This window comes from Mobula hypostoma, unplaced genomic scaffold (genome assembly GCF_963921235.1).
Source record: "Mobula hypostoma unplaced genomic scaffold, sMobHyp1.1 scaffold_45, whole genome shotgun sequence".
In the NCBI taxonomy this organism is placed as follows: Eukaryota; Metazoa; Chordata; class Chondrichthyes; order Myliobatiformes; family Myliobatidae; genus Mobula; species Mobula hypostoma.
This window is the reverse complement of record NW_026948238.1, coordinates 40,995-64,145: the sequence shown is the minus strand read 5'-3', so window position 1 is coordinate 64,145 and position 23,151 is coordinate 40,995. Positions and strand designations below refer to the sequence as shown.

General features: G+C 49.8%; 1 protein-coding gene across 3 annotated transcripts; it reads right to left on the bottom strand.

Moving 5' to 3' along the window:
• Positions 1-238: 238 nt before the first annotated feature.
• On the bottom strand, positions 239-23,151 carry LOC134342124 (zinc finger protein 229-like). Of its 3 annotated transcripts, none has more exons than XM_063040080.1 (2): positions 22,177-23,151; positions 239-2,999 (listed from the first exon to the last, which is right to left on the bottom strand). In XM_063040080.1, the coding sequence occupies exon 2, from the start codon at positions 2,672-2,674 to the stop codon at positions 1,553-1,555; it is 1,122 nt and encodes a 373-aa protein (XP_062896150.1). In that variant the 5' UTR covers positions 2,675-2,999; positions 22,177-23,151; the 3' UTR covers positions 239-1,552. The 3 variants fall into 3 exon arrangements, with proteins under 3 accessions (XP_062896150.1, XP_062896153.1, XP_062896151.1); XM_063040083.1 differs by lacking the exon at positions 22,177-23,151 and adding an exon at positions 21,161-21,474; XM_063040081.1 differs by lacking the exon at positions 22,177-23,151 and adding an exon at positions 8,208-8,499.

Genomic DNA, 23,151 nt, shown 5'->3' with positions numbered 1-23,151 from the left:
TGCATGGGGTTGAGTGAGAACCGGGATCAGCATTGATAGAACGGCGGAGCAGACTCGATGGGGCTGAATGGCCTAATTCTGCTCCTGTGTCTTATGGTCTGATACTGCTGGTGTCTTACACAATGAAGATTGACACAAAATACCTATTACATTCGGCCGCAATTTCTTTGCTCGATTACTAACTCACCAGCATCATCTTCCAGCGGTACAATATCAACTCTTGCTTCCCTTTGACTCTTTATATACCTGAACAACTTTTGATACTTGATTATTATTGGCTCACCTACCTTAATTTTTCATCTTGTCTCTCCTGTGTGTCTCTTTTAGTTGTCTCTTGTTGGTTATGTGAAAGCTTTCCAATGCTCTAACTTCTCACTATCTTCTTGCTATATTATATGACCCCACTTTTCCTTTTATCAAAACAGGAGAAAATCTGTGGATGCTGGAAATCCAAGCAACACATACACAAAATACTGGAGGAACCTAGGCGGTGATTAATAATATCGCAGGATAAACAAGCAAGAGCAATTCCCTCAATAGATAAAACCATTCCCAACACACACATGTTCCTCGACCAGTGGAGCACCTCACCACAGGTATTATTTGTGCCATCAGTCAGACAAACAAAAGATTTTCTCTGTCAATCAGCTTCCAAGTGTTGTTACTCTGTCATTTGTTGCCACGACCCCGCTGCTGATTCCCTTCTCCTCATCATACGTTCTTACCCCGACCACCGTCCAGAGCCCCAAACTCTGCCCTGTGCAGACCTGCCTCTGGTTTCTGACCCTGCTCCGTTGAATGTCCAACTAGTGGTTTCCCATTCTGCTTTCAGTCTTTAGAGGACAGTAGTGTTTTCTAACAACCCTTTAGAAGCAGGGAAAATGACCCACAATGTGGAAAAGAGTCATGATTAAGGACAAAACTGCAGTCTCGTCAACTTCTTCACTCTGCAAAAAATTCAAGGGAAACCTCTTCACCCACAGAGTGGTGACTGTTTGGAACCTGTCACCACAGGGAGAGAGAGAGGGGAACAACAGGGGAGGATTTAAAAGGACTGTTGTGGAACTGAATCACTGGCAGGGTCCAACCGGCCTGAGTTGACTCTCCATTGTACACTGGGTGTGTTATAAATTCACTAAGTACTGGAGACAGAGTTTAAAATAGAACTGATTTATTTGTCTCAGATCCAGAATATTAAACTCCAGTCCCATTAAAGGTGAATATGCAGCAGAAGAAACTCCTCCCATGCCCAGTGACCAGGGTGCAGAACTGGGTGTGGTGAGCAGCAGCAATAATTGCAGAGTTCAGCACCGACAGTCACTCTCAAAATTGCATTTAGCAATGGGGATGGACAAATATCCAGCATGCAGCTTATTGAAACTTCCTCCCCAGTGTGAACCCAGTAGTGTATCACAAGGTTAGATGACTGAGTGAATCCCTTCTCATATTCACAACAGGTGAACAGCCTCTCCCCAGTGTGAACTCAATAATGCACATTTGGTGGAGATGGCTGAGAGAATCTCCTCCCAAAGTCTGAGCAGGTGATCAGCCTCTACCCAGTGTGAACTCGCTGGTGTTTCAGTAGATGAGATGATTGGGTGAATGCCTTCCCACATTCACAGCAGGTGAATGGCCTCTCCCCAGTGTGAACTGACTGGTGTCTCTGTAGGTTGGATGACTGAGTAAATTCCTTCCCACAGTCTGAGCAGGTGAATGGCTTCTCCCCGGTGTGAACTTGCTGGTGTCTCTGTAGGTTGGATGACTGAGTGAAACCCTTCCCACAGTCTGAGCAGGTGAACGGCCTCTCCCCAGTGTGAACTGACTGGTGTAGCATTAGGGAAGATGATCTAGTGAATCCCTTTCCACAGTCTGAGCAGGTGAACGGCCTCTCCCCAGTGTGAAGTGACTTGTGTGCCAATAGAGAGGATGACAGAGTGAATCCCCTTCCACAGTCTGAGCAGGTGAATGGCCTCTCCCCAGTGTGAACTTGCTGGTGTAGCTGTAGATGAGATGACTGAGTGAATCCCTTCCCACAGTCTGAGCATTTAAACGGCCTCTCCCCAGTGTGAACTCGCTGGTGTATCTCTAGATGGGATGACTGAGTGAATCCCTTCCCACAGTCTGAGCAGGTGAACGGCCTCTCCCCAGTGTGAACTTGCTGGTGTCTCAGTAGATGAGATGACTGAGTGAATCCCTTTCCACAGTCTGAGCAGGTGAATGGCCTCTCCCCAGTGTGAACTTGCTGGTGTATCTGTAGATGAAATGACTGAGCGAAGCCCTTCCCACAGTCTGAGCATTTAAATGGCCTCTCCCCAGTGTGAACTCGCTGATGTATCTGTAGATGAGATGACTGAGTGAATCCCTTCCCACAGTCTGAGCAGGTGAACGGCCTCTCCCCACTGTGAACTGACTGGTGTGACAATAGTGTGGATGATCGAGTGAATCCCTTTCCACATTCTGAGCAGGTGAATGGCTTCTCTCCAGTGTGAACTCGCTGGTGTCTCTGTAGGGTGGAAGAGTGAGGGAATCTCATCCCACAATCTGAGCAGGTGAAATTCCTCTCTGCAGTGTGAACTGACTGATGTCTCAGTAGGTGAGATGCCTGAGTGAATCCCTTCCCACAGTCCGAGCAGGTGAACGGCCTCTCCCCAGTGTGAACTTGCTGGTGAGCCATTAGGTCAGATGACCGAGTGAATCCTTCCCCACAAATTCAGCAGATGATCAGCCTCTGCCCAGTGTGAACTGACTGGTGTGTCCACAGGTGGGAAGACCGACTGAATCCCTTCTCACACACAGAACAGATGAATGGCCTTGTCCAGCGTGAACTTGCTGATGTACCTTCGGTTGAGATGACCGAGTGAATCCCTCTCCCCACTGTCTGAGCAGGAAGGATGGTCGATTGAATCCCTTGCTCCACTTCTTATACATCTACACAGAGACAGCAAAACTGGCGTGTTGTGGTCAAGATTCCTGTAGATAAATTCCTTGACATTTTTAACCTGTAAAGAGATTTACAAAATCCATCAATGGGTGAAGGACAACATTTCAGATGAGATCACTTGAGTTGTCAAGGTGTGATCTGACATCAAACTGTTACAGTGAAGTTCAACCCAAATTGGAGACAGAAATCATCTTCTAACTGGGCACAGTGCTGGTATCTGGAATGACCATCAAACTCTCTGATTCTCTTCCTGTCTCGATAAGAATGGGGCATTTCTGCCATCTCCAATCTGTGACCTGGCTCAGTTTGACTCTCTCCATTGGTATTATTCCCTGTTCCCACTGAGCTGCATGGGTGCCTGGCCCCACAGTAACTGAAACACTCTCAAGCAAATAGCCTTTGTTAACATGCAGCTGGGATTTTCTTTTATGTACTGTTAATTTTATGTACTGTAAATTTAAAGTGGCACAGTTTTAATGCCATGTAAATGTCTCCTACTCAGATGTATGGTTGGTCTGCACAGCTGTTAAAAGGAATTAGAGTGAATATTAGTATTATTTCAGTTTCCTGTCACAGTCATACAAAAGTACAACACAGAAACAGGCCCTTTGGCCCATCTAGTTGGTGCCAAGCTATTTAAACTTTCTACTCCCATACCCCTACCATCCAGGCACCTATACAAACCCCTTAAACGTTGAAATCGAGCTTGCATTAACCACTTGTGATCATCTGTGTGAAGAGGTTTCCCCTCATGTTCTCTTAATGTCTCACCTTTCACCCTTAACCCATGGCCTCTGGTTGTAATTCCACCCCATCTCAGTGGCAAAAGCCAGCTTACATTTACCCCATCCATACCCCTCATAATTGTGGTATACCTCCATCAAATCTCCCCTCAGTCTTCTACATTCCAAGGAATAAAGTCCAGACCTGTTCAATCTCTCCTTATAACCCAAGTCCTCTAGACCTGGCAATATCCTTGTGAATTTTCTCTGAACTCTTTCAAACTCTTTTACATCTTTCCTCCAGGTTGGTGACCAAAACTGCACACAATACTCCAAATTAGGCCTCACCAATGTCTTGTACAAAGTCAACATAACATCCATCTCCTGTACTCAGTACTTTGGTTTATGAAGGTCAACGTGCCAAAATCTTTCTTTCCATCCCTATCGAACTGTGACACCACTTTCAGTGAATTATAGACCTGTATTCCCAGATTCCTTTCTTCTACAACACTCCTCAGTGCCCGACCAGTCACTGTGTAAGACCCAGGTCCTACCAAAGTGCAACACCTCGCACTTGTCTCCATTAAGTTCCATTTTCCATTTCTCAAACCACTTTTCCAGCTGGTTCAGATCTCTCTGCAAGCCATGATAGTCTTCCTCGCTTCCACTACACCCCCAGTTTCGGGTGTCTAACCATGTTAACATCCAGATTACTGATAGCAGTAATGCACCATTAAGCTGGAAGCCGACTGCCATAAAACAAGATACAGATTACTGATATAGATGACAAAGAACAATAGATCCAGCACTGATCCTTGCGGCACACCACAAGTCACAGGCAACCATCTGCTACCACACACTGGTTTCTCCCAAAGCCAGTGTCTCGTCCAATTTACTATCTCATCCTGAATGCTGAGTGACTGAACCTTCTTGACCAACCTCCCATATGAGACTTTGTCAAGTGCCTTGCTAAAGTCCATGTAGACAACATCCAGTGCCTTGCCTTCATCCACTTTCCAGATAACTTCCTCAAGAAACTGTTTAAGGTTGGTTAGACATGACCGACCATGCACAAAGCCATGCTATCTATCCTTAATCAATCCACATCTCTCCAAATACTTATATATCCGGTTCCCACACATACGTTCCAATAACTTTCCCTCTACTGATGTATTATTCCCTAGTTTATTTTTAGAGCCTTTCTCGAACAGCAGAACAACATTGGCTAGCCTCCAATCCTCCAGTCCCTCACCTGTCACTAAGGATGATTTATATATCTGTGCTTGGGCCCTGACAATTTCTGCACTTGTCTTCTGCAGGGCCCTAGGGAACAACTTGTCAGGCCCTGGGGATTTATCCATGGTAATTTGTCTTACGACAGCAAACACCCCCACCTCTGTAATCTGTACAGGGTCTATGAAGTTGATGTTGCTTTGCCTCACTTTTATAGACTGTGTGTCCATCTCCTGTGTAAATACGGATGCAAAACAAACATTTAAAATCTCACCCCATCTATTTTGTCTCCTCGTATGGATTATCATTCTGATCTTCCAAGTAACAATTTTGCTCCTTGTAATCTTTTCGCTCTTAACATATCTGCAGAATCCCTGAGGATTCTCCTTCACGTTGTCTGCTGGGGCAACCTCATGCCTTCTTTTATTTCTTTCGTAAGTGTTCACTTGAATTTCCTGTACTCCATTTGTTCATATCTGCCTGTACCTGGTATGCACCTCCTTGTTTGTGAAAAGGGTTGTAAATTTAGTCAGCTCCATCTTGGGTACTAGCCTACAAAGTAGCCTGGACATCTTCAGGGAGTGTTGTCTCAGAAAGGCAGCGTCAATTATTAAGGACCTCCAGCACCCAGGGTATGCCCTTTTCCCACTGTTACCATCAGGTAGGAGATACAGAAGCCTGAAGGCACACACTCAGCGATTCAGGAACAGCTTCTTCCCCTCTGCCATCCCATTTCAAAATGGTCATTGAACCCGTGAACACTATTTCACTTTTTTAATATAAATTATTTTTGTTTTTGCACAATTTTTAATTTATTCAATATAAGTATACTGTATAAAGTATACTGAATAAGATTTACTTATTTATTTTTTATTATTATTATTATTTCTTCTATATTATGTATTGGATTGAACTGCTGCTGCTAAGTTAACAAATTTCATGATACACGCCGGTGATAATAAACTTGATTCTGATTCTTTTTTGATCTGGGAGAGGAAAGCCAAAAGGTGATATAGAGGATTCATTAGTCTGGGAATCAAAACAAGATTGTGTCTAATATCCCAGGGGTAAGGCTTCCTAGTGCTGCACGGTGGGGGTGGGTGAGGGTTAAACTAAAGTTGCAGGGGGAATGGAAGCCTAAATAACAGAACTGAGAGTGGTAACAGACAGGTGGATGTGTTCAGGGCATGGATCAACACTTGGAATTATGACACTAGGATCTGGCAACTGTGGACTGGGACAGACTACTTTATGGCAAAGGTGTGCTTGGTAAGTGGGAGGCCATCAAAGCAAAATTTTGAAAGTACAAAGTGTGTATGTGCTTGTCAGAATAAAAGGTTTAATCATTTCATCCCAAGAACAGAGTGACGTTATGTACCCCTTGGGTTCATATTTTCTGTGGACTGTCACTTTAAAACGTTGGGAGAATGAGACTGACTTTTGGACACTGTTTGGGTTGATAGAGAGAGAGTGTGAGAGAGCGAGGAGGGAGGGAGAGAGGGAGAGGGGGAGGGGGAGAAACACTGAGCAGCTTGTGAGTCGCCATGGTGACAGAGGGTGGAGTTATTTGATGGACAATCGATGTTATGGTTTCTCTGCAGCTTGTTTTGAATATACAAGGACAATCAGAAATGCACAGTTACAGTCAAGATGGATTCGGTCAATGGAAGACACCAGGGAGTTGGTCGTCAGCTTAAATTTTCAGTAGCCCAAAAGGGGCGAGTTGAGATTGATCTTGAGTATTGATAAATGACTCTCACAAGTTTTCTGCAACTAGAACAAGTTTGAAGGAAGAGAAGAGAGTAGAGGAAGGTTTGAAACAGAAGAAACCTAGTGACAAAGAGATCACTGTTTGGACTCTATCTCTAAGTAGCCCGTAAAGGTGAGTTTGAGTTCCATTCGAGTACAAAGTTAATCCACAGGAGAGGGTTCTCTGGTGAGGGGAAACCTTTGTGAATACCACGTGTGCGTTACCCTTGTCTGGGTGTGGTAGTTCACTGAAGAAAGGCAAATCACTGTTGAAGTTATTTCATATGTCGTGGAACTGGATAAGTGGCTATCACGTTGTGTGTTTGGGGTAACCTTGTAGAATCTACCGGTGTGTCGACCCGTGCCTGGGTGGTGGTTCCCTTGAAGAGGGTCCCCTTTGTGTTAAACTACTGTTGGTGATAATCCATACGTGGATTCTGTTTGGGTATCCTGTGGCCACCACTTTGAGATGTCCCATAGCTGAATTCGGGTGTGGTACCACTTGCGTTGAAAGGACATTCGTTGAAGATCACTGTCGGTGATATTTCGTGTGTGGAGTGGAACAACTTCGGAGATAAAACCTACTACTATTGTTATTTTGTATTGTTATTGTGGAATCTGTGGAACATTGACATAATTGCCTTCTACAACATTTGCCTTTGGATTGCAAACATCTTGCATTAGTTAACCTGTGCATCTGAACTGAACTTTTTTTTTAACCTACCATTGTAAGACTCCCTCCGTCCCTCTGAATATACCTCTTGCCCATCCTCTGGGTCACCCCCCGCCCCCACTGTCTTTCTTCCCGGACCTCCTGTCCCATGATCCTCTCGTATCCCCTTTTGCCAATCACCTGTCCAGCTCTCGGCTCTATCCCTCGCCCTCCTGTCTTCTCCTATCATTCTGCATCTCCCCCTCCCCCTCCAGCTTTCAAATCCCTTACTCACTCTTCCTTCAGTTAGTCCTGACGAAGGGTCTCGGCCTGAAACGTCGACTGCACCTCTTCCTACAGATGCTGCTTGGCCTGTTGCGTTCACCAGCAACTTTGATGTGTGTTGATTGTAAGACTGTATCACTTCTCACCCAAGTTTGAAGAAGCTTGTTTTTTTTAATATTTCCACATGCATAATCTTTGCTAACCTGTTTGATTTATCTGGTTTTATGTTACTTTCTTACATAGTTACTAATAAAATAGCATTTTGTTAACAGCAAAACCAGACAACAGGTGTGTCCCATTTCTGCTGGTTCTTTAACCAGTTACGGGGTACATGACAATAGAAACTAGCAAACCTTGGTTTTCAGGAGATATTGTTGAACCAGCAGAAATGGAAAACAGCTGGAGTCTGGTATTCACTATTCCTGAAGATTTAGTGGGACCAAGTTCTGATGTATTTATATGGACTGAAGGTGTTTATGTGAGAGCCACGTTCGACACAGGTTCTCAAGTTACTTTAATTTACAGATCCTTTTGCAACCGGTATCTGACACTCTTACCATTGACAACACTCAGTGCCCTGGAGATTCTGGGGGTTAGTACTGATGAGTACCAATACGATGGTTACCTGGCATTGAAGTTGGAGTTTATGGAAGCAGACGTTGGAGTAACTAAGACTAATGACACACTAGTTTTGGTCTGCCCGGATCCGGTTGAGAAGGATGGTCCATTCTTGTGGGAACAAACACTGCCGTTGAGAGAAGGCTCCTGGGAGCATGCGAGGAGAGAAATGGAGAGAACTCTTTGAAAATCTTGTTCATTCACCCTGTGTTCAGAGCAGCTTTTGAGGAGCTGCAAGTTCCTCCTAAGCAGGATGATGAGGAGAAAGGGGGAAATGTGGGTTGGACCCAGACTAAACCTATCATGTTACTGCCTGGGGGAGTAGCTGTGTTCGTCCATCAATGATGTCGATGAGGACCTCGACACCATATGATGGTGTTGAGACTAGCGCGTGATTTGGATTTAAGTGAGGGAGAGTTGCGCAGCGCCAGCCTCACTCTCTCTTCCCAATTCCCATCTGGATCCAGTGGCAAGACAGAGTCGAGACGGCTGGAGATGGGACTAGGCGCAGTGGATGATCAGGACATCGTCTGTGTCTTGTCCTGCTCTACACGTTCCACAACGCTTGCAGAGACCGCCTTCTAGACAGTTGGACCTTCCATTGGTCTCGTCCGCTCAATCCACCGGAGTCTGTCTTCACATGCTGGGATAGACAACTCCCTATCTCACCGAGGGTTTGAGACCCGTCGGCTACCCTCACCTGGTTTAGCCGGCTTGTCGAAGCCGTTGCCCGTGGTGTGGCCACTGTCGCATGCAAACAGCTACGGGGAGCCACAGGTGAGAGCTGAGTGCCAGGTGGGGACCAAAGGTGGACTAACCGCCCTGAAAAGGACGCGACATGTTCCCCCACTAGAGGCGCTACCCCTCCCTGACACCCCATACACCCCAAAGAGGGGTGGGGCGGATAGCTACAGTGACAGGAACCCCCAAATTTGCCGGAATGTCTGAAGGATGGGAAGGAAGCTTAAGTGAGAAGGTGTTGGGACATGAAGATGTGCTTTCTACTGGTGAGGCCGATGTTGGTTACTCCAGGAGTACTTGCCACACTATTGAAGCGACCGAGGACACCCCTTTCTGAGAGAAGTCTCACTGGTTAGCACCAGCGGAGGGTGAGGGTGTTTGGCCGCGTCACCGTTAACTGACGGAAGTTAAATTCGGTCATGCAGCGGGCGGCGGAGCCTGGGCTACCGGAACACACGAGTGGTAGACTGGGAGAGGCACCGTCCAGTAGACAGGAAGGGCCACAAGGGGTGGTTGAAGCCGGAGCAGCTGAAGATACGAGAAGGAAGTCTGAAAGGCTCAGGAAACCCCAGGTAGGCGTCCCGATGATACAACGGGGGAACAGACTGTTGTGTCTATCCCCCAAGTCACTACCATTCACAAATGGATTGGAGGTCCTGACATCACGGAATTGATGAACATTGTTCTTAATGGTGGGTTGATAGGTTTCAAAGTCACGAGGGCATGACTATTTTTGGTGGGGGTAGCCATAGTTCAGATTTTTACTGCTATGCTGTAGGTATTTCCATAGAATGTAAAAATTTCCATCACATGACAGGACATTCGCCCACAATGTAACCTACTCTAGAAACTGCCTTGAATTTTCCTAGCGTACATCCCTCTGTTTTTCTGATCTCCATGTACCTATCTAAGAGGCTCTTAAAGGACCCTATGGTATCCGCCTCCACCACCGCTGCCACCAGTGCATTCCACGCACCTTCCACTCTCCGTCTGGAAAAACTTACCCCTGACATCCCCTCGGTACCTATTTCCAAGCACCTTAAAACTATGTCCCCTCATGTTAGCCTTTTCAGCCCTGGGAAAAAGCCTCTGGCTATCCACATAATCAATGCCTCTCATCATCTTATACACCTTTATCAGGTCACCTCTCATCCTCCGTCACTCCAAAGAGAAAAGGCCAAGTTCACTCAATTTCATTTCAGCAGTTCTGTAAGAGCACTCTCTTTGGCTCTCAGCTTGTTTGGGATTGAGCTGAGATAGGAGGCAAATTAGCAAAGGGCTGTCAGCCAGTCGGTGTAGTGGAATTGGGAGAAGGTTCTGGAGAACGCTTGGTAGAGAGTCGTTGTTGGCGGGACCTGGAGGAGGTCTGGGGTGGGGATGTGTATGGCTTAGGATACCGTCCCTGTCGCACAGGGCGTTTTGTGCAGATGAACGGCTTCAAGAAGGAAGAACCAACGCTCCTGTGGGAGAAGCATTTGTTCGAGATGAATTGCGAGCAACGATCGCAAAGTGGTGAGAGCTTTCACACTGACCGAGGGTCCGGCGAGTGAGTGACACGGAAGTTCCAGATGAGCTCTAACTTCTGCACATTTAACTGTTTAAGAGTAATGGACCATTTTTGATTTTTTTTCTTTCATTTAATAACCGCTTAAATTAAGATTCTTAAATGTACTTCTTTATAAACTGCCTGCAGTGTACAATTTGTTATTTCTTGCCGGGGGGGGGAGGCGGGGAGGTGTGGTGGTGTAGTCAATCACTCAAACTGGGGATCGGTCAGGCAAGACGTCCTAACCTGACAGGTTTGACAGGAACAAAGTTGTACACACCCGAGACGTAGGAAGCCGAATAAAGGTGGGATTCGGTGGTTGCTAGTGAGGGGCTAACGGGCCGCGTTTCCTGGGATGTCCGAGAAGAAGAGAGTCGGGGTCCATATATATACACACTCACAGTTATTGTTATGTATTGCTTTGTACTGCCACTGCAAAACCATGAAATTGCATGACATATGCCGGTGACATTAAACCTGATCCTGATTATTTACCCAATGAGTAGATGAGAAGAAATCCTGTGTAAAGAATTGAACTGAATTCATTACTTACATCCTTCATATGCAAGCAGCGCGGCAGCCAGTCAGGATGCTCTCAATTGTGCCCCTGTACCAAGTTGTTAGGATTTGGGAGCCCATGCCAAATTTCTTCAACCGACTGAGGTGAAAGAGACTCCGTTGTGCCTTTTTCACCACACAGACGGTATGTACAGACCACATGAGATCCTCGATGATGTGTATACCAAGGAACTTACACCTATTCACCCTTTCAACCCCAGATCCATTGATGTCAATAGGGGCTAGCCAATAGACTGGCGAGTTTACATCACGGGTAAGGAAGTTGGTGGAGAAAATTCGTACAGATAGGATTTATGAGCATTTGAAAAACCATGCCCTAATTAGGGATTCTCAGAATTGCTTTCTGCAGAACAAGTTTTGTTTTACTGACAGCAGAGTTTCTGATAATACCAAACTTCTTCTTAGGGGTGGAAAGTGATGTAGAGGGATGGAGGTGATGGGTGGTTTGCAGATGAGGGACTCTGATGGGAACTGAAGGTGGAGAATAGACCTAAGTTAGGGAAGGAGGGAGGGCAGTTGGGAACTGAGGGGGAAAGGGACATCATAGATGTAGAGTGGACTAGGTGCAGGAGGAGAAGGAAGCTGGGTGAGGGGGAAAGTGTTTCTGTTGGGTTGTTAATGAGGAGTTGGGTGAATCAGGACTGAGAAGGGACAGAGTAGCGCAGGTTAATTTCAACTGAATACTTCAGTCTTTATACCAGCACCTATCACCCCCAGACCTCACTGTCTATTTCCACACTTGCCTCTTCCAAGTTACGACCAGCCGTCTGTAAGAAGTGTGTACATTCTCCCCGTAATCACGTGCGTTTCCTCCAGGTGCTCTGGTATCCTCCCACAGTCCAAAGACATACTGGTCAGCAGGTTAGTTGGTCGTTGTAAATTGTCCCGGGATTACTTTCGGATTAAATTGAGGGAATGATGGGTGTTGTAGCTCCGAGGGCCAGAAGGGCCTATTCTGTACTGTATCTCCGTAAAATAAAATTTAAAAATAACCTCCCGAGTTGATGAATGGGAGAGGCGGCTAATCTCCAGGTCAGAAACGCAGAGCGAAGTCGGTAAAAACCTCCGCCTGAACAGATTGCACTGCCTGTTTTGGACTAGCTCGGGCCATACATGGATCTGGGAAACACACTCACTTATTCAATGGTTTGAGACGAATGACTTCTGTCTCTGGCACTAAAATCCCTGCAAGCGAGTCAGGTGTTACACCTGCCCCTTCGCCAACATTCAGGGTCCACAGCAATCCTTCCAGGTGAGGCGACACTTCACCTGCGAGTCTTTCCGGGTCACTTACTGTGTCCTTCTCTCCCGTGCTCCCGGTGAGGGGAAAGCCTTCACTGGACCCCGCCACAAAAGGTGGAACTTCCCGAAGGCCACCATTTCTTCCACTTCCTAGTCCCATGCCGACATTGTCAGTCCACGGCCTCGTCTACTGCCACCATGAGGCCACTTTCAAATTAGAGGAGAGCCTTCAGGATCCTTCCTCTTCAGCCATTTACTTCGGCTACAGGTCACCTCCCGGTTTCTTTCTTCACCCTCTTGCCCACCCAGCCAACATCCACCTCACCTGGTTCCGCCACTTTATCTCCCACTCCCATGTCTTCTTATTCTGATTTCCCGACCCGCACCCACCCCTTTTCCGTGATGATAACCTGGACTGGAAGGGGTAACGTATGAGGGGTGTTTGATGGAATGAGGGTGAGTTTGAAACCTGTCGAAGGCCTAGACACAGCAGACGTGGAGAGGATATGTCCTATTGTCGGGGAGACAAGGAGGACCAGAGGGCGCAGCCTCAGATCACAAAAATGTCTCTTTAGAACAGAAATGAAGAGGAATTTCGTAAGCTAGAGGATGGTGAAAATGCGGGATTTATTGCCACTGATCGCTGTGGAGGCCAAGTCCCCAAGTCACTGCGTAAACGTAAAGCGGACTTGATTGTTTTTTTTTGCTTCGTCAGTGTCGAAGGTTATGGGGAGGGGCAGAAGAATGGGATCCGGGGAGTATTAAATCAACCATGATGGGGAGTCAGAGCAGACTCAATGGGCCAAATGGCCTATTTCTACTGCTGCGTCTTATTCTCCCGTCTCCAGCCATCCTGCTCTGCCTGGACGGCCCGCTCTGGGTTGTCTGCCTGCACCTGGTCATTCCATCTGTAATCGCTAACAACGCACCGACCGGCTAAACGTCAGCACTGCTCCCTCCGCTTCGAACCCCAGCCCCACCCTCACCTCCAAAGGAGGTGGAACTGCCAGATCACAGACTCAGCTCTACCTTGGCCAAAGGCCAGGTAGCTACTCATGCCCCGCCGTCAAGCATCCCGCTCCGAACCATCAATCACTGTCTCCCGGAACCACCAACTCTGGAGATCTCCCACCCACAGCCACTAACCTCCTGATCCCCGACCCTGCAGTTTCTCCTTTCTACCTCCTACCCGAGATCCACAACCCTGACTGTCCGAGTAGGCCCACTGTCACTGCCTGCTCCTGCTCCTCTGAGCTCCTGCCCACATACCTCAACTCCATTTGGTTCAGTCCCTTACTACAGGGGCCCCAACGCGAGGAAACGATATGATTTGGCGATATGAGTCAGCTGCACCTTTCCTCATTCCCTGTCACGCCCACTGTTGAGCTTGAACACACGCGAGGTCATACGCACGCGTCATCCACGTCAGCGTGGGAAGAAGATCAACTCCTTGAGCTTGCAAATGATGGCGGGTTGAAAAGTATGTTTGACACAACACCTCTGCCGGCATTCTGGATCAAAGTCAAGGCTAAATATCCTGAGATAACCATGAAAACACTGAAAACGTTGCTTCCATTTCCAACATATCTCTGCAATGAATGCAACGATAACTAAACTGCAAAATAGACTGGACACAATCATCACTCGATAGGACCGTCTTGTTGCAGGAAAACAAGAATTCAGCCCAGGGCTCTCACTGATTCAGCGATATTGGTGTGTTGCAATGATTTTATATGTTCATACGGGGAAAATATGTGCTGTGTGCTTAATATCCAAACATAACTTAAAATATTATGATGCTATTGACTTATAAGTGACTTATATAACCATACAACAATTACAGCACGGAAACAGGCCATTTCTCCCCTTCTAGTCCATGCCGAACGCTACTCTCAGCTAGTCCCACCGACCTGCACTCAGCCCATAACTCTCCATTCCTTTCCTGTCCATATACCTATCCAATTTTTCTTTAAATGATAATATCGAACCTGCCTCTACCACTTCTACTGGAAATTCGTTCAACACTTACTTCAAGCTCCCCCGTCCTTCCCTGATAATTGACTTATCACTATATTCATGCAAGGAAAATATGCTCTGTATTTAATATTAAATTCGTTAGATAAACCCTTTTAGAAACAAAATTGAGTGTATTAGCCACTTATCAGCTATATTCCGGTCGTGATTAACACTCCCCCACCCCCCCCCCGAACAGAATCGCCAAAAATGATTTGTGGGAAAAAAATCGGCACGTACGCGCATGCACACTGGTGCCCGCGCAAGGCTTCATGGTCATTGTAGTCTTTCTCGGGGTAAACAACGTATTTCACTGCTACTTTTGTCCGTTGGGAACCCTACCAGCACTGCCCCGCACCCCCCCCCCCCCCCGGGTCGGCCGGTCCGCAAGAATATTGTCAATAATAAACTGTTCTGCGTTGCAATAAAGGTTGGGGACCCCTGCCGTACTACCTCCATCCGTGACCCTTCACACGCTCTTGATGTCCCCTTGAAGCGTTCAGTTCCTTGGCCCTGATCGTTTCACTTTCACCGGGGCTGTCCAGTCCCTATGCACTTCTAACCCATCCACCCCTACACAGCAGGAAGGTCTTAAAGCTCTCCGCTTCCTTCCTGACAACATGACCAGTTCCCCTCCACCACAACCCTCCTTCATCCTCACCCTGAATTTCAGCTTCCTATACTCCCTCTTGTCCAGGCTCGAGGGCCAGTCGTGGATGTCCGCATGGGCCCCAGCTATGTCTCCCTTTCCACTGGCTATGTGGAAGAGTCCAAGCGACAGGCCTTCCCTATGAATGCCCCCGACTCCTCCTCGCTACACAGACAACTGCACTGGTGCTGCTTCCTGCACCCATGCTGAGCTTGTCAATTTAATCAATTTTGCCTCCAACTTCAACTTGGCCTTTCAATTTACTTTGTCCGTTTCTGACACCTCCCTCCCTTTCCTCCATCTCTCTGTCTCCTTCTCTGCAAACAACCTGCCGATACCTTCTGTGAGATCGATCTTGTCTACGTTAGCAGCATCTTGCCAAAAGTGCACATTCAGGAGAATGGGGCAAGGGTTGGGGAGGCCGGAGTTGCAGCGAGAGGGGGCCGAGGGCAAGGCGGTTGATGGTGAGACGGGAGTGATGGCGAGAGGGGGCAGAGGGCAAGGCGGGAGTGACGGCAAGGCTGGTTGAGGGCAAGGTTGGGTTGAACGCGAGAGGAAGGGAGGGCGAAGAGGAAGATGGACGAGGGGAACAGGGCTGAATGGGGGAGTGGGTAAGGCGGGGGAGACTAGGGGCAGATGGAGACGGGACATGTGGTTGGAGGGGAAATGGAGAAAAGGAGAGAGACAATCGGAGGTGGAGTGTTGAGTGGGAAGGGGAGGGTGGAGAGGGGAGAGGGCCACTGGAAATCTGGATAAGGAAGACAGAAGTGAAAGAGGGGATAGTGAGACGAGGTCATTTGGACGTGAAGATGAAGTGGGAGGGGACAGGGAAGAGGAGAAGGGAAAGGGGAAGTATGCGTAAGAGGGAGAAAGTGAAAAAGAGGAGAGTATGACGGAAAGGCAGTGGATGGTGTCGGAAAGGGAGAGAGAGGGAAGGCGAGACTGTGTAGGAAGAGGGCAGAGTATGGGGAAAGGGCGGGATTGTGGGATCAGGGAGAGAGTGGGAAGCCAGAGAGGCTAAGGGGGAAGAGGGGAAGAACGTGTGGGAAGGGGGATGTTTGTGAAAGTTGGGGGCGAGATGTTTTCAAAGCAGGGAAGAGTGTGTGTTTGTGTTTTTTTAAAGATATGGCCATGGTAACAGGCTCTTGCAGACAAATAAGCAGATAAGCACGTGATGCTCAATTACACCCACAGGACATTTAACCTGCTGTCTGATGCGTCTTTGGGCTGGGGAAGGAAACCGGGGCATCCGGAGGAAACGCACGCGGTCACGAGAAGGACACAAAAACTCCTCATAGACAGCGGTGGGAACTGAACCCATGTGCTGGCGATGGGGGGAACAGGAAGGAACGTGTGGAGAGAAGTGAAACTGCGGGAAGATGGAAATGTATGTTGGAAGTGGAGAGAGCCTGCTGGAGGTGGGAAAGGGGAGGAGGGGAGAGGCAAAGACGAGGGAAGAGGGAGATCCGGAGGGAGAGGGGACATAACAGTGGAGCGGGAAGGGAGAATAGGAAGGAGGGCTTGAAGGAAATGGGAGAAGGGAGAAGGGAAGTCACGGGGAGAGAGATGAGAATGGGGTGGAAGAGGGATGGGGAGGGGATATGTAGAGTCGGGTAAAGGAGAGAGAGCGAGCGATGAGAGGTGGGCAGAGGGAGGGGGAAGGGAATGGGAGAGTGAGCATGGCCGGAGGGGAAAGGAGGAAGATGGTGCAGAGGAAGGGGGTAAGGGAAGAGGGTATGGGAGGGAGGTGAAGATGCTGTAAAAGGGAGGTGTATGTGGAGAGAGTGGGCGAGAGAGCAGGGAGAAGTGGGAGAAAGGCAGAGAGAGGGAGGGGCATCACCATCACCGTTATACAGACCCCAGGAATCAGACCCTTCCATCTCCTCTCCCTCCTGAACCACACATCCCCATCGTCCACCCACCGCCTCCTGGAAACCCCTGCCCTACCACATTATCCCTGTGGCAGCTCGGCTGGTAGAACCCCTGGCATTCAGCGCCTGAGACCAGGGTTCGATCCCCACACACCCCCAACCCAAGGTGCAGACAGCCCGTGAGGCTTGCAACTTCCATTCTCCACAGGGTAGGGAGGGGATGTGGGGGAGAGGGAGAAGGGATTGGGGGCAGGGGGTGGCAGGCCATAAGTGAAGGGGCTGGAGTGAGGGAGGAATAGACAGTGAGGGGTGAGGGAAGGGTGGAGTGTAAGAAGGGGAAGGAGGAGGGGTGTAAGGGAAGGGGGAGCCTGTGAAGGGATGCAGGAGGGGAAAATGGGAGGGAAGGTTACGCGGGAGATTGGTGAGGGTTGGAGGTAAAAGTGCTGGGAGGAGGGTGGCTAGAGGCGTCAGGGGGGAAGGGAGGAGAGTGTGAGCGGAGAAAATGGTGTTAAGCAGCGGTAGATGAGTGTGGAGGGAGGGAGAAGGTGTGAGATAAGGTGCAGGGTGATAGGAGATTAGATAGGGAGTGAGGGTGAGGAGGGAAGAGTGTACAAAGGGATGGGTAGGAGGAGGGAAGAAGGTATGAATGAATAGATGGAGGGCGTGAAAGGAGGAGGTGGAGGTAAACTGAGGGAGGGGGTGAGGAGTTTGGGGTAGGAGGAAACTGCAAAGGAGGGGGGATTGTCTGAGGGGAGGGATGAGAAGGTGAGATGAGGAACGGGAGGAGAGGCTGATGGTTGAGGGGAGAGAGATCTGAGTGGAGAGCGGAGGGAGCAGGGGGTGAGGGGATGAGGGGAGGGATGAGAGGGTGAGATGAGGAACGGGAGGAGAGGCTGATAGTTGAGGGGAGAGAGATCTGAGTGGAGAGCGGAGGGAGCAGGGGGTGGGGGATGAGGGGAGGGATGAGAGGATGAGACGAGGAACAGGAGGAGAGGCTGATGGTTGAGGGGAGAGAGATCTGAGTGGAGAGCGGAGGGAGCAGGGGGTGAGGGGATGAGGGGAGGGATGAGAGGGTGAGATGAGGAACGGGAGGAGAGGCTGATAGTTGAGGGGAGAGAGATCTGAGTGGAGAGCGGAGGGAGCAGGGGGTGAGGGGATGAGGGGAAGGATGAGAGGGTGAGATGAGGAACGGGAGGAGAGGCTGATGGTTGAGGGGAGAGAGATCTGAGTGGAGAGCAGAGGGAGCAGGGGGTGAAGGTATGAGGGGAGGGATGAGAGGGTGAGATGAGGAACGGGAGGAGAGGCTGATGGTTGAGGGGAGAGAGATCTGAGTGGAGAGCGGAGGGAGCAGGGGGTGAGGGGATGAGGGGAAGGTGGGAGGGTGAGACGAGGAACGGGAGGAGAGGCTGATGGTTGAGGGGAGAGAGATCTGAGTGGAGAGCGGAGGGAGCAGGGGGTGAGGGGATGAGGGGAAGGTGGGAGGGTGAGACGAGGAACGGGAGGAGAGGCTGATAGTTGAGGGGAGAGAGATCTGACTGGAGAGCGGAGGGAGCAGGGGGTGAGGGGATGAGGGGAGGGATGAGAGGGTGAGATGAGGAATGGGAGGAGAGGCTGATGGTTGAGGGGAGAGAGATCTGAGTGGAGAGCGGAGGGAGCAGGGGGTGAGGGGATGAGGGGAGGGATGAGAGGGTGAGATGAGGAATGGGAGGAGAGGCTGATGGTTGAGGGGAGAGAGATCTGAGTGGAGAGCGGAGGGAGCAGGGGGTGAGGGGATGAGGGGAGGGATGAGAGGGTGAGATGAGGAACGGGAGGAGAAGCTGATGGTTGAGGGGAGAGAGATCTGACTGGAGAGCGGAGGGAGCAGGGGGTGGGGGGATGAGGGGAGGGATGAGAGGATGAGACGAGGAACGGGAGGAGAGGCTGATGGTTGAGGGGAGAGAGATCTGAGTGGAGAGCGGAGGGAGCAGGGGTGAGGGGATGAGGGGAGGGATGAGAGGGTGAGATGAGGAACGGGAGGAGAGGTTGATGGTTGAGGGGAGAGAGATCTGAGTGGAGAGCGGAGGGAGCAGGGGGTGAGGGGATGAGGGGAAGGTGGGAGGGTGAGACGAGGAACGGGAGGAGAGGCTGATAGTTGAGGGGAGAGAGATCTGACTGGAGAGCGGAGGGAGCAGGGGGTGAGGGGATGAGGGGAGGGATGAGAGGGTGAGATGAGGAATGGGAGGAGAGGCTGATGGTTGAGGGGAGAGAGATCTGAGTGGAGAGCGGAGGGAGCAGGGGGTGAGGGGATGAGGGGAGGGATGAGAGGGTGAGATGAGGAACGGGAGGAGAAGCTGATGGTTGAGGGGAGAGAGATCTGACTGGAGAGCGGAGGGAGCAGGGGGTGGGGGGATGAGGGGAGGGATGAGAGGATGAGACGAGGAACGGGAGGAGAGGCTGATGGTTGAGGGGAGAGAGATCTGAGTGGAGAGCGGAGGGAGCAGGGGTGAGGGGATGAGGGGAGGGATGAGAGGGTGAGATGAGGAACGGGAGGAGAGGTTGATGGTTGAGGGGAGAGAGATCTGACTGGAGAGCGGAGGGAGCAGGGGGTGAGGGTATGAGGGGAGGGATGAGAGGGTGAGACGAGGAACGGGAGGAGAGGCTGATGGTTGAGGGGAGAGAGATCTGAGTGGAGAGCAGGGGGTGAGGGTATGAGGGGAAAGGGAAGCAGACGGAGCAGGCGGGCCGGAAGTAAAGGGGCTGGAGAAAGGGACGAATAGAAAGTAACAGGGGAGGGAAGGGAGGAGGGGTGTAGGGGAGCTAGGAGCGTATGAATGGAGGGAGGAGGGGGAAATGGGAGGGAGGTTACGCAGGAATTGGTAAGGTTGGGTTGTGCGGTAAAGGTTGGTTACAGTGTGTGAGGGGAAGGGGGCAGGGAGTAAAGGGGGAGATTGAGGGGATTGGAGAGGGAGGAAGGAGGGAGTGAAAGAGTGGGGAGAGGAGGGGTGTGCAGAGAAGTGGGGGATGAGGGAAGAGAGGAGGACATAAATGGAGGAGGGTGGTTAAGAGGGGGATGAGGAGTCTGCCTATCAGGTAGAGAGAGCACGGACACCTGATTGGATGAGGTCCAACCAATCATTAGGGAGGGAGGGACAATGGGGGGTATAAATACCACTGGACTGTACATTGCCTGGCATCACCCCTTATGAAGACGGCAGAGTTTGTCCTCGAAGCATTGGTTATAATCCATACCTGCAACAGGCTGGAAGGCCGAGAAAAGCAAATTGGTAAGTTGGGGGGTGGAGTTAGAGGAACCTGGAGTCCCGTATTCAACACTTTCGGAACAGCTTCTTCCCCTCAGCCATCAGATTATTGAATGGTCCGTGAACACGACCTCGCTACTCCCCTTTGGGTTACTCTGAAACACAGTGATTGTTATACTCTGCTGTCCAAAATTAACAAATTTCACTAGTTGGGTGTTTTTATTTTTCATTGATTCTGTTAAAGTTATTATTCTATACATTTAAAAACGCAAACACGAGGAAATCTGCAGATGCCAGAATTTCAAGCAACACACATAAAAATCGCCGGTGAATGCAACAGCAGGCCAGGCAGCATCTCTAGGAAGAGGTACAGTCGACATTTCGAGCTGAGACCCTTCGTCAGGACTAACTGAAGGAAGACTATCTCTTCTTTCAGTTAGTCCTGACGAAGGGTCTCGGCCTGAAACATCGACTGTACCTCTTCCTAGAGATACTGCCTGGCCTGCTGCATTCACCAGCGATTTTTATGTGTGTTGCTATCCTATACATTTGTTGAGTCTGCCCACAGGAAAATGAATCTCAGAGTTGGTATATGGTGAGATATCTGTATTTTGATGATAAAATGTGCTTCAAACTTTGACTGATGTAAGTGATAAAAGCTTTTAAGGTCAAATGTCAGGGAACAGCATTCATGTGGTTCAACATTTGGTAATACTGTGGGCCAAAAGCTCTGTTCCTGTACCGTTTCAAAGTGATTTTCAGTGTGTTGTTTTACCATAACGGGGGTTCGGTCATTATCAGCAAAGCTCTGTCCCTTTCAAACCTGCTCCCAGCACTTCCGATGGGAGCTGGTTCCACGTTCTCAACAGTTTCTCCCCAGGTTGCTGTACACTATTTCACCTTTAAACTATGACCCCTCGTGTGTGAGGGAGAAGGTGGGGTGGAGAGCAAAGGCGGGTGGGAAGAGGTGAAGGTGCGGGAGGATAGAGACAGCTGTGGGAAGCAGACAGTGGGGAGAGAGAAAGAGAGGTGATAGTTCATACTTACTATCTTTCAAAAAAAGTAACTGTTTGAACTTACTAACCATACTGTGAACATTCTCAAACAGATTATTGACACAGATGACAAGTAGCGTAACCCTGGGGAACATCATTAGGCACGGGCCTCGAGTCCAATAAACAGCCTCCCACCATCACTCTCTGCTTCTTGCTATCAGGCCAACTGGAAACCACATCACTGGCGCTCTCCTGTTACCGTGTCTGACCTGCTGACCTCTGGGTATCCTCCCCGCTCACTCTCCTCCTCAACAAGCCTCTTTCCCCAGTCACCATCTGTGAGATCATAAAAAACAACTAAAATGATCCATTCGACAGCTCCTGCACCGACCACCACTGACCATGATGCACAAATGACCCAGTTAAAACTCTCTATCCTCAGCACCTTCCCTATTCCCTTTTCCATTGTCAACTCCACATATGCTACCGGATCGGAACCCACTGTCATGATATTTATATCTCACAAGAGGTTGTACAAACCTGTGTCCTCTGATGCAGAGGTCACTGACACCTCCCCCCGCCCCCTCCCACGCCGTCCCAATCTGCACTCGCAGCCCATGATGGTGACAGCTGTTCCCAGACTCTGGGGCTGTATAATAAACACAATGTTCAGGGCGAGAGTTGACAGTAATTAATATGAAGAGAGAATTGTTGCTTTCTGAAAGGACACGGGAGCCCTCTGGTCCACATCCTCCCTTGTTCACAGCTTAATTTGTCCGGGACCCATCCTCTCCTGGTCACGCTGCGTCCGAACACCCCACTTTCTCCCAACCTCCGTCGCACTCGGCCCCCACACCGTCTACGGCCCCACACCCTCCCCACCACTCAGCCCACACACACGTCCACCCATAACCTCACCCCACTGCACGACAGATCTCCTTCACCCCCAGCCGCCTCTCAGCTCGGGGAACTACAGCTAACTGATCCCACAGCCCGTGCTCGGGTGTAAAACTAAAACCAGGCTGCCGGAAGCCTCCAGCCGTCCGGCAGAACTCGGACCCGGTCCTTTCCCTCTGCAACCGGACCCCGATTAACACCAACCTGAGATCCGACCCTCGCTCTCCGGGCCCGAGCAGAAGACCCGGGGTCAGTACTGCGCCTGCGCGTCACCGAAGGCCTCCACAGCCCCACCTCTGGTCGGAGGACCCCACATCGCTACCAGCGGTTGCAGCTCCAAACATCGCCACCAGCGGTCGGAGGACCCCACATCGCCACTATTGGTCGGAAGAACTCATGTCGCCACGAGTGCTCGGAGGTCCCCGCGGCGCCACCGGCAGTCGGAAGCTGGAGGAACAACGCAGAGGGTTTTGCCGACTGCTTCTCTCACTGGTACACCCTTCAATTCCACTTAAAGAGCAGCCGACTGCATGTGACCGAACTTTGATGACCAACGGAGTTCCTCTCAGCGATCAGTGTCTGAATGGTTCACTTTCAGACTAAAGGGTACCTATGGTCCACATTGTCACTCTGACAATGTAAGCTGTTTCGTTTACCAGGAAACAAAGGTTGCAGGGACTAGAAGTCTTCAGCTGACCCCGCGACAATTCCTGATTACTGTATATAAGTAAAACGGCGGTTTACCAAACTGCGAAACAACTAGAAAGTGCACATACAGAGTCCACCGCAAGTCAGGTCACCCCGATAAAGTCCTTCCCAAAAACATTTGTGGTTCAATGACCCCACTTGAGATAAACACTTGGCTGCTGATTGTACCAGCACCACGGCAGGGAACTCTGCATCACACCAGACCGGATTCAGTGATGAAACTCCACTGAAATCAGAAGTGTTTCAAACACGTGACATCACAGCGGTATCTGACGTCTCGTGTCACGTGCCGAATGTCATAAGCGCTACTCAGCTCGCGCTCAGACGGTTTAACGGCCAATCAGATGTCCATACACCCCGGACAGTCCTTCCAGGTGAGGCGACACTTCACCTGTCAGTCGGCTGGGGTGATAAATCGTGTCCGGTGCTCCCGATACGGCCTTCTATATATTGGTGAGACCCGACGCAGAC